General features: G+C 40.2%; 1 protein-coding gene across 3 annotated transcripts in view; it reads right to left on the bottom strand.

The window, feature by feature from the left end:
* The window catches only part of bahcc1b (BAH domain and coiled-coil containing 1b), a 133629-nt gene that overhangs the window by 36953 nt on the left and 84530 nt on the right, over positions 1 to 12146 (bottom strand). For all 3 annotated transcript variants that reach the window (XM_051667021.1, XM_051667020.1, XM_051667022.1), the window contains 3 exons: positions 8690 to 8886; positions 6992 to 7346; positions 3787 to 4602 (listed from right to left, as the gene is read on the bottom strand). In XM_051667021.1, the coding sequence (XP_051522981.1) occupies positions 3787 to 4602; positions 6992 to 7346; positions 8690 to 8886 (1368 nt within the window). The remainder of the gene's footprint in view (positions 1 to 3786; positions 4603 to 6991; positions 7347 to 8689; positions 8887 to 12146) is intronic.

The following is a 12146-nucleotide window of genomic DNA, read 5'->3' on the forward strand; positions in this document are numbered from 1 at the left end:
AAAAGCAACAAGGCTTTTAAACAGCACTCACAACAATGGGGCCTAATTAGCTGACAACCACGGCATAGTCCTGAGAGGAAAAAGATCAGCTGCTTTTACCATTTCATCAAGGGAAATTCTAAAACGCTTAATGTGGAAATTGCCTGACATGGCTTAATGTACTAAAACAATAGCCAAGGAGAATAAAATGTTTTTTTAACATTACTTGTAATGAACATTATCTACAGCCAAAAGCAACTCGTAATCCACGTAGAAAGACAATATTTAACATTAAAGGATGACTTTCTTCCGTGGAATACAAAAAGAGATATTAGACAGAATGATTGTCTTAGTCACCATTCACTTTCACTGCAATTTGTTTCATACACTAAAAGTGAATGGTGACTAAGGCTGTCGGCCCCTAAAATTCTGTCTAACATCTCCTTTTGTGTTCCATGGAAGACAGAAAGTCAGTAAATAATAGCAGACATTTTCTTTTTATGTGAACTATCCCTTTAAGTGTAAGGCCTTTTCAAGAACACAGTTTTTATCGTCAATAGGGTGCAAAATAAATTTTGTCTTCCAAGGTCAATGGTTTTCTATGGAAAAAAGATTAAAACATAAAACTTCGCGAGTTGCGTTTTAGATTTTTTGACTAGTAAGGTGCAAAGGTGCAAAAATGTTGGTCTTGCAAAGCCGCAGTCTCAGTAAGTTAACTGTTATGACTTTTCTTTCTTCCGTGAAACACAAAAGTTCAGTCACCATTCACTTGCATTGCATTTTTTTCATACAGTGAGTGTGAATAGTAATGGTGAGACTGGTGAGACTAACATTCTGGATAATAACTCCTTTTGTGTTTCAGGAAAGAAAGTCATACAGGTTATGCAACAACATGAAGGTGAGTTTTCATTTCTTGGTAAACTAACCCTTTAAGCAATGTTTAGCTTTTCCTTGTAACAGATTTCTATGTGCGAGAAAAAATGTAAGGTACAAATTTTGTTTAGGCAGTGAAAAGTGTTTATATCAAGCGACGTGCAAGATAAATTTATTTCTATTTGGTCGTTGTTGTAGTACATCAAGCCATGTTAAGCGTTTTGCACGCTAATCGTTTTAGAATGTCCCCATCAACTTTTCACTGAGGGACTCGGAGGGCTGTGGGAAAGCGGGGTGGCTTTTTTCCATCTAAAATTAGGCTTATAAAAGTGATCAAACAGGTTGAGGAGCAGGGGCAGGGGAGCTGTCCCTCAGGATGACTGAGTGGACACAGTCCAATCCGGCGGACCCGGGGGGAGCTAGCGATCATTAGAGCTGCCTTTTAAGACAGGCTGAAGCCCTTTAAAAACACATCCCCCTTCTCCCCGCTCCGTCTTAGTCTCTCCCACAGGAAGCGCTGAATCCCAAAAGGATGGGGAGCATTTGATCTTTAGGCAGGAAAAGACAGCAAGAAGACTCGTTAAGTGTGAGCAAGTGCACAGCTGAGTGAATGAGTGTGTGTGTATGCATGCAGCAGTTCCAAGGAAAAAATGTGTGCATTTATGTATGTACTGTATCTGTGTGAAAGCTGGACGTTCAGCTGAGAGTTGTTGATTGTGTATGAGTGTATTTGTGTGTGTGTGTGTGTTTGCGCACATTGTCAGTATGGACACATGGGGAGGGGGGTCCTTTGTTATCTTTCCTTCACACAAAGCCAAGAGATCTGGCTAGGCTGAAACCCTAATTTTTTGCACCTCTTTTTGTGATTAGAGGAAAAACAAAATGAAAGCCACTGTCGTAGTCTTCCCCTGCTGCCTGTATCACAGTGCTTCAAGACTGCTCGTTCAAATCACTGATGAGAAATTAAATCATGTTTGTGATTGGATGTGCTTTCTATTGTGATAAAAAAGAACAGAACAGCTGTTCGCTGTCTTTTTACCTGCCTTCTGGAAACCTGTTGCTGATGGAAATGCTACAAGATGGAGAGGCTTTTAAAAACCAGGAGTCGATGTAATGTTGGCATACTGTATGTTAGAAAGGATGTAACCAAATATTTAAGATTGCAGGAGACCATGTGCAAATTATGAGGTTTTTAGGGGGTCCAACACCCCCAATGAAAGGGATAGTTCACCCAACAATGAAAATTCTCTCATCATTTACTCAACCTCATGCCATCCCAGATGTGTATGAGTTTTAATTCTGCAGAACACAAAGATTTTTAGAAGAATATCTCAGCTCTGTTGGTCCTTACAATGAAAGCGAATGGTGACCAGACATTTGAAGCTCTATTAATCACATAAAGGCAGCATAAAAGTAATCCATATGACTCCAGTGGTTAAATCCAAACCTACAGATGCGATATGATAAGTGTGGGTGAGAAACAGATCACTATTAAGTCTTTTACTATAAATCTCCACTTTTTCTTTCACATTCTTTCCACATTTTGAAAATGAAAGTGAAAGTGGAGATTTATGGTAAAAAAGGATTTAAATATTGATCTTTTTCTCACCAACACTTATCATATCGCTTCAGAAGACATATACTAAACCACTGGTGTCGTGTGAATCACTTCTATGTGGCCTTTATGTGATTTTTGGAGCTTTAAAGGTCTGGTCACCATTCACTTGAATTGTATGGACCTACAGAGCTGAAATATTCTAAAAAGCTTCATTTGTGTTCAGCAGAAGAAAGAAAGTCATACACATCTGGAATGGCATGAGGGTGAGGAAATTATGAGGGAATTTTCATTTTTGGGAGAATTATCCCTTTAAGGTTTGAAGTTTCAAGTATTTTCAAATGTTTCAGTAACCAGATAAGTTGGTTTACAAGTTAGTTAAGATGCGTATTTTCACAGTAAATGGATGCACATAGACAGAATTAGGTAATCTATTAGGTAATCATAGCAACAGTAGCCTGCTTTAGCACTTTTAGTTAATTTTGGACCATTATCAGATGAAACATTGACAAAACATAAATATTGGCTGCCTCCCAAATCGCATACTTCTGCAGTATTCTAAATCATTTCGTAGTCTAAGTTGTGTAAGTAGTGTGTTCACACTGAAAATGCAACAAGAAGAAGAGCACTACAAGTACTCGGATGATGTACTTCTTCAACCAAAATAATGGAGTGTGAAATGTTCGACACTTCATGCACTCAGCCATCGTAGCGGAAGGGGCAGGGTTAGCAGGCTGCAGTGGGGGTCTGACAAAATAGTTGTAATTAGTGGTTAATGTGGTAAAGAGTGACATTTCTCTGAAGACAGCAACATGCGAGTTGAATGCTTTACCATCACCCACATTTGGTGAATATGTAAATTTTTTGAAATATAAGTGTTGGACATGGTTGGCTAATATGCTAAAGCTAGAAGCAACACATTGCATGCGTTTGAAACGTCACTGCCGACAACTAAAAAACAAATGTTTCCATGTAGTAAAAAAAAGATAGAGTTCCATTTGAAATGATACTACACTTTGAAAATTAATACACTAGATGGCTAAGTGCATAGTGTATAGTGCAAATGCACAGTGTATAGTGCATCATTTGAGACACAGCTAGTACCATTATTTCTTACTTTATTATAGATTGAAATATCACAAATAAACCACAAGGTCTTAAGGCCTACATCTTAATTTGTAGTGGTTTTTAGCATTTTAATTAACTTGTATTATTTTATTGTAACATTTTAAATAATTCTGATTCCTCTTGCGGCCCCCTTAAAAGTTTGCTAAGGCCCCCTAGAGTGCCCTAGCTTCCTGGTTGAGAACCACTGGTGTATAGCATATGTCTGTACCAAAGCAAAACCATGCACCTCTTTTGCCTTAATTTTTTCTCACCTGTGTTCTCCACCATGTTGTTCCTCTGCTGTTGGGTTTGCTCTAGCTCTGCCAGTTCACATAGTAATTCTATGCCATAATTAGGGGTCATCGTGTCAGCAGATACAGACACGGGGGCCGCCATACGGGCATCTCGGGTGGCACATAGTGCTGCTGCTATGAGCAGCTCCAAGCTCCAAATGCAGCTGCCTGGGTACTGATTTCCCAGGGCAGAGGACACAGGGCAGGGGTAGAAGGGTGGTGATGCATGGGTGGTCTCTACCGAGTTACAGGGGGAGGCACAATTGTCCTCTACTGTCCTCTCTGGGTCAGTCACGGTAGGTTCCATAGACTGAGAATCCTGGAAGGTGGTCAGAGAACCCTGGACTGGATCTAGTAGACCATCATCAAGCTCTTTGAGGTCTTCAGCTGGTGCTGGAATCTCAATTCCACTAGTTTGGTTGTCGGTGATCATAGTCACTGGTTCTGGATGGGGGTTTGCTACCGTAGAGTTAGTAATGGGGCAAAGGGAGGTTTGCGAGAGAGGAGAAGGGCCGCAGGTAACCCCCGTCTGGCCTTCACCCATCTTTCCTTCTGCTTCTATCACCCCGTAATCTTCCTTTATTTCCTGGGATGTTCTAGTAGGAGATCCCATTCCAGTGTGGCAAACAGGCTCCTCCCCTTTGGGAGAAAGAGGGTGGGTCTGTGGTGCAGGTTCAGCAGGTTCCGCTTGCTCCGCCTCCAAGTCAGCATGCTCTGCCAATTGGACCTCTTGGGGGGAGGGGCCACCCTTGTAACCAATGGCAATGGCAGGGTAAGAATAGCCAGGAGGGAGATCTAAAGGGAAAATTGGAATAAATTGATTGAGTGTTTCCATAAACAGTGATGTTGGTTTGGATTGTTCAGCCTTGTTTGAAGTCCCTCTATTACAAGCATAAAGATTTAACTGCTTCTGAAAACACACTTCAATGCACGCTGGCGACGTATGAACCAGCAAGCCATTACCATTCATTTGTAATACACATCACAATATGACCTTGTCAGTTAAGGGGCACGGCCCCCTGCCGCTCAAGTGCAGAGTGGGGTGATATATATGCTGTATACAGAAGCATTAGTGACAGTGTGTACCATTCACTACGTTTATCTAGTATAACTCACACACGTAATGGAGCCGGCGCCATAAAGACTATGGCGCAGGCTTGAGCGAATTTTCCATGAATATTGAATTATGTTCAAGTTGTTATGGATTCAGTGTGCAGTGCGTGTTAGTGAGAGAGAAAGATTGCACATAGGAATGTTTGTGTATAAATTAGTCTTTAAGTGAGAGTGTGTATTCGACGTGTGAGTGAAAATGATTGCACAGGGAATGTTGGCTGTCTGAAAGACTGAGTGTGTGTGTGTGTGTCTATATGAGATCTGCAGTGTAGCTGGTATATTGATGACAGCATGGTGTCTGGGTGTGATTGCAGAGGCAGCCCTGTCACCTCAGTACTGCTATTATTGATGGTATCCATCCGCCAGATGAATGCATATCCCTCCGCTGGCCAGCACTCAAGGACCCCTGAAGGATAAGAGAGGCCCTGTCTGCTGTCTCACTGACCACCCTACTGTCCCCTGTCTGTCTCTCTCACACCCATGCTCTATTGCAGACAGAAAGGCTGGGTGATGTAGATTTTTAAAATCTCTTTTTTTTTTCTTTTTCTTTTTTGCCTTTTGACGATAATCGATAGTTTTCAAAATATTTAAAAGGGTGTCTTTTTTCAATCAGATGAACCATCATTTTAACCACACAACCGTTTTAGTAAATTGTATTACAATATTTAACGCAAGTACAATATAGTAAAAATTCTATAATCATCTTTCACATGCATTAATATAACAATAAACGGCAAGAGGTACCAGAAAAAGGTAGGATTGTGAAACTTGTCTAATGACTTGCTCTTTAGGAAACTTATCCAAATTAAAGGCGATTTTAAATTATTATTATTATTATTATTATTATTATTATTATTATTATTCAAATTAAAAGTCTCACTTTAAGACAGATTTCGATATATATGGAGATATTTAAAAGGGTATTTTAAAAAGAGGAGCCATCATTTTGATCAAACAGACCTGTTTGTCAATTAGATTAAAGTGTTTAATTCAAGTAAAATACAGTTAATTTTTTTATATGATTTTTAATTGTTTAGATTTAGATTTGTTTTTTACTGTATAGACCAATATAACAATAAATAGCAATATTTACCTGCATATACGTTTACTAAAACATTTTAATATATGAAAAACATCTCATGTGAAAGTAGAGTGATAATGCAAACGATTAGCTGAATCAGAGTTTTAAATTGATTTATCAAAACAGACAGTTTTTCATCAATACAAGTTGCAAGAAAAGATAGGATTTTGAAACTAGTCTAATCACATGCTTTTTAGGAAACTTAATGACCAAATATAAAGAACTTTAAAATAATTTTGATATTCACAATGTTGCTTAATTTTATAACACCAGCAAATTCATCATGAATGTATTGTGCATATGTCAATATATAGCCCAGTCCTATCAGAAAGCTCCACAAAGTTGTCTATGCTTTCTTGCACATGCAACACTAACAGTTTCTTTTACATTAACAGGCTGATTGCCCTCAGTAATCAAAGGGCAACAAGTCCTTCAAAGGCCCAGTGTTTCTTATCTGTGGTCTACTATCTTTCTCTTCCTTTGGACTGTCCCTGAGTCCCCCCCGGCCAGGGTCTTTTTTCTATCCTTCCATCTCTTCTCTTCTTTTTCCTTCTCTCCTTCACTTCACTCCCTCTCCCCCAGGAGTTTGTGGAGCCAGGTGCGATGGCAAGTCCCTAACCTTGAGAATGTAATGAAATGTTCCAACCTCTTTCCTCTAGTAACTGTTTTTCTTGTCCCAAATGTGAGTGTATTGGAAGAGGTACAGATTGAATGAGAGAAAGCACTTCTCTGCTTTTTCTTCTTTGCTTTCTGTTTTATTTTTATTTTTCCCCCAAAGTCAGGTGCCTTTTTACCATTTGACCCCAATTATTGTGTGTTTGATGATTCAAAGAATGTGTACATAAAGGGATGTTGCAACCATTATTTTAGACATTTTTAATTTCATTCCCCAACATTTTGGAAAATAATCTTTATATTTTTAAGAATTTCAGTGCAAAAAAAATTGTAGACAGTAACATATACAGAGACATATGCAGTATATACACTCACCAGGCTCCAGTGACCGAGGGTAGTCCTGGGGCGGCTGCCCTTCTCCCCTCTTCTCCTGGGACTCTGAGGGTTTTGGCAGGTGGTGGGGGGTGACGTGGGGGCTGAGCACCGGGGAGCGAGGGGCAGCCACGGCCGGGCTGGGCTCAGCACAGGGTGTACAGGGCGTACCCTTGAGGTGGGACCGCGGGGCGGGTGAGCGACAGCAGGGTGAAAGACGAGAGGCACAGCCTCCCGGGGATGAGGAGGAGGGGGGCGTTTTAGTTGAGGGGCCAACAGAGAAAGACTTAGTGTGCTTGGGGGTACGGAGCTCAGGCGATCCCTCAACCAAATCCATGTGGGAATCCTCAGGTTTCCTCTGTAGAAACACAGGAAATGCAAAAAAGACATCCAAACCATGTTATTAACTTTAGAGTCTTTACAGTACAGGGGGTCATGGGGGGGTCTAACACTCTATATGCCTAAATAATTCCTTGTTTTCTCACCACTGAAATGTATTCATATGAAAAAGGATGCTTTTCTACAGCATGGAGCTAGATATGATTCAGCCATTTCAGGTTTCTCAGTTCAGGTTTCTTGCATAAGGACATGCACCAGGGATGCAGTACAAAGGATGCTAATGATCCTCCATTCATTTGCTTTTTGCTCCGTTTCTTTGTACAAAAGCAGGCAAATAATTGTCCCATTCCTGAGCAGGGCCCTACTCTATTAAACTTGCAACATCAAAATGCGCTTTGAAAAAGCAAAGTTGCGTGTTCTTTTTGGTATAACTGCTATGAATTTCTGAGAGGAGGAACAGGCCTTTCACAACCAGGGTGTCCTGGGTAGGCATGTTGAAACACACTAGGCTTCAGTACAGAAATAGCCATTGGGAAATAACCCTGTGAGGGGTATGAGGAAATGCATCTAACTGAACTGGTATCAAGGTTATTATCGTTAAGGAAAAATATTGACGAAAACTTGCAGTAAAAAATATTTTCATATTTTAAAACGAATAGAACTAAGACTGAAATAATAGTAAAAACATGAGTTTGCAAAAGAACAAAAACTTTACTGAAACTATACATTTGCATTAAAATTAAAATAAAAACACAATAAAATTACAGATAAAATGACTTTAGTTTTTGTATTTTAATCAATTATGTGGTCTGATTATTATCTTCCAAGCCTGACTTTAGTTTAACAGTGTATGCTGTCAAAAAGAACCACCCAATAAGAAGCGGACTGACATGAAAAACAACCAGTCACAGTTTACTTGTTGCATTTTCCGATTCAATTGCGTCTTCATAGGCAGATGGAACAATTTGTGGGGAATGAAAAACAATGTCCATGATTTTTCCATGATTCTATTTGGAAATACTATTTTAGAAGGATTGCACTCAAAAGGTGCAATTTCTAATTGATTAAATATTTTAGAACTGTGCCTAACTAGAAACATTTACAGTATATTGACTATAGAAACTTCCATTCATTTTTAAAATTATATTCATTTAAATTACTATTCCAGGCCTAGAAATCACAATATGAAAATGCCCTGATATTTCCAGGGAATTCCCTGGTGAACATTCAATTATATTGGATATTTTCAAACAAGAATAACCCTGATGGGTATGAGTGCGTATGCTGAATATGCAACTTTTAATGTACACACTTATTTAGGTGTTGTCAGGTGCAACTGTAGTGTGAGTGTGTGTATGTTACCTGTGAGTGACTGTGTCTGTGCACTAGCTCCATCACCTGCGCTGCACGATGCTGCTGGTGCTGATGCTGCTGCAGCGCGTAGAGTTCCTGTTGCCGTAGAAACTGGGAGCGTGAATAGACAGCGGGATGCTGCATGTGTGAGGCGGGCCCTCGGGCTCCGTAAACAGGGGGCCACAATCCCTGCTGCTCCATTACATCTACAGAGAGTGAGAGAGGGAAGGAGAAAGGAATGAGAAAATAATGAACAAAGGTTTTTCACTTGCCTTAAGGCAAGTCGCACTTATCGCTCTGAAGGCCTATTGATTTACGGCTATAAGATTCCACTTCTTTTCCGTCCTTCTTTTCTTCCACTATTTTTTTCTTCCATAAAGTCATCCTCCATCCCCAAGGCAAAAACTCACATACTCACATTTCCACATCTCTTTCCTCATCTCTGCATAGAGGCTGAAATGTAGCTAACTCAACCCATAGGCAGACAGTGCATGCAAACCACATCCTCTTTGCATTGTCTGTCACTTGCACTCACTGTTAGGCCAGCCATACTTCGGCAGATTAACGCAAAATGACGGTCACCAGTGAGCTCACCAGCCACACTTGCCTGATCTCTGGCTCCCAAACGCTGCAGTGGAGTCAAGACGATTCAGCACTGCTGACTCAAACTGTCACATGAATGTGGCTCTTCTGACAAGCCCTGCCTGACAGCATGCTGAGAACAGGCAAGAAGGGTCCACTCCCAAATGGCTCACTCATTCACATGAGCTTGGGTTGGGTTATAATGCCTCTGTAAAAAGGGTTAGGTGATGGGTGTTGCCCTTAAAAAGGAGCACAATTGTTATACCTACAGACAAATTCTTGAGGAGGGAAGACTCAGATGCATTAAGGTCACCCATAGCTTTAGCCTTAGCCGTCTGATGCATATTGCACACAATAATGGCAAGCTCTAGCTAAAATAGGCAGTTCCAGTCTGATTGGTTGGCTTTACGTTACTTCTGGGAGCACATAGACTGCCCACAGAGCATTCAATAAACGTCTGATGCATATTCTACACAAAAATGGAAAGAGCTGGCTAAAATGGTCAGTTCCATTCTGATTGGCTGACTTTATGCAGCTTTCTGGAGTAAGAGTTTATTTATTTATTTTTTGCGTTTTTTTATCAGTCCATCTGGAAATAAAGTCATGTTTACAAGGTTGATATAACGAGCACTTTTGAGGAAGAACTAATCACTGGATTAGCCAAGGTTTGTCAGGTTAGTGGCATCTAATCTTTGAAAGATATAAGAGTTTTGGTTGAGGCACTTGGTAGCAAGTTACCTAGATATGAACAAACAAAACTGTATATTTAATTTTGTTTTCTGAGTATATACTTCTGGATGGACAAAAATCTTGATCACAAAGTCCACACATATTCAGAGAGTTTCAGAGCCATTATGCCTTTTTTTAATTCTTTTTTTTTTTCTCTTGTTGAAAAGACAAAATCATGTTTCCATACAACCATTCATGGAGACTATTTTTCTATTTTTTCCACACCTATCTATCATTGTGGTATAATCCATTTAATATTATCCAATAAACCTGACCCTAAACAGTGCGTTAGCAAACTGTGGTTGGCCGCTTTGCATGTTAGTCAGGCAGTCTCTTCCAATGGGTGGTTCTTGGCCATAATAAGCTACAATGTGAACCAGACCTTGCGCCACAAGTCAAAAGTATGGCAAAACTAGGTCACTCATGAAACTACGACCCTCGCAGATGCACTGTTGTGCCATTTTATCACTAAACAAGGATATCTGAGTTGCTTTTGAAGGAGAGGGACATTTGTGAACCAAATAGGAAGGATGGAGTTAGGTAACGGGGGGAGAGAGAGAGAGAGAGAGAAAGAGAGAGAATGTGTAGAGGGATGAAGCGCAGCTGTGCAAAGCACTTAGTCTCAGCCTTGAGCCTCAGCCCACAGAAATTTAAACACAATATGTTTTTCTTTCAGCCATTCGGTTTTGCATGCTGCTCATTCTCCACCCCTCCTTCCCTGATGTATGACAGGGACCTTTGTTTGGGAAAGATTACTGGGACAGGGTTATGCTTCCCTAGGGAGGGATCCAGTGGATGCGCTTCCCTTCTTTGTTGCAGAAAGGGGAGTGTGACGCTAAGGAGCAGAGAGCTAATTAAATTTCACAGCCAGTGTGGGGAGGAGGAATACTGAACAGAGGCGTACAGCACAGCACAGGACAGCAAAGCACAGCACAATACAGTAAAAAGCCATGCAACCATGCACAACACGCCATGGCACAGTATAATATGGTGGAAAGACAAATCAAAGGACAATACCAGTGATAGCAAAACAACATTATAGCATGGCATGGCATGGCACAGTGATACACTTTAAAACTATACAAATATGCATAGTGTAGCACATCCTAACTTTGCTCAGATGGCATTGAACACTACACCATAGAATGACAGCCCATTAGCTGACCCTAGATTTTCTTTTGGTTTAAAATCAACATAAAATCTAAATGGACCCTATTTACTTTCTTAATACATGTTCCTGGTCTTACTGTGCATGATTCATTAGTCAGTTTATTTGTAATCCTTTGTCAAAATGTAATAACTTGCTCCCCCTAAAAAATAAAAAAAATAAAAAACATACTTTTCCCCCTTATGTCATCTAGGCTGTCCAGGGTTATTGGATAATGTTAACCAATCGCCAGACAACTGTTTAGAATATGTAAATTAGTTCATTTAAACAAACTTGCAATCAGGCGTGGCTCCTTTCTGGTATAGAACACCTCCTTTTCACAATCCAATTTCAAATCTCAGTTTCAAATTGCCAAAATCAAATCTCAAACAAAAATGTTTTCTCATTGAATATCCTGTTTCACTCATAAAATACATCACAATACGGAAGCAAAATAGGTTGCAAATGCAAAAAGTTAATATGGTCACAACAAAGAACAAAACAGCAAAAACCAAATACACCCATTTTTATCTCTAAATTGTTACTTTTCTTGTGGCGCACACCACCTAACTTTCCACACAGTGCTTCAATGGTGACAAATTTCTAGAACACACCTGGACTGATTCTGGTCTAACATATTCATACAAATTTAATCTGAACCCTGAAACGTGCACCCACACAGTGACTTTAGATCTCCATTTCTCTCGCTCGCACATGCTTATCTGTGCATTCGCCCTCCACCCCACCACACACACTCAAAGTCAAATACGCAAGCTATCTACTTGAAATGATAATTTGTTTAAACAGTTTGAATAATTCCACTTCGCGCATTCAGAGTGTGCATTAGGGCCGCTTGTGAAACCGTTCCCATTATGTCCATACTACAATGTGCTGTAAATGCCTGCTTGGCTTAGTGAAGCATTTCACAATAATGATTACAGAATGATACAGGAGCAAAGAGGGGATGAGATCGAATCGTGCTGAGGGGGAGGGACATGAGTCCCAGAT

This window comes from Myxocyprinus asiaticus, chromosome 32 (genome assembly GCF_019703515.2).
Source record: "Myxocyprinus asiaticus isolate MX2 ecotype Aquarium Trade chromosome 32, UBuf_Myxa_2, whole genome shotgun sequence".
In the NCBI taxonomy this organism is placed as follows: domain Eukaryota; kingdom Metazoa; phylum Chordata; class Actinopteri; order Cypriniformes; family Catostomidae; genus Myxocyprinus; species Myxocyprinus asiaticus.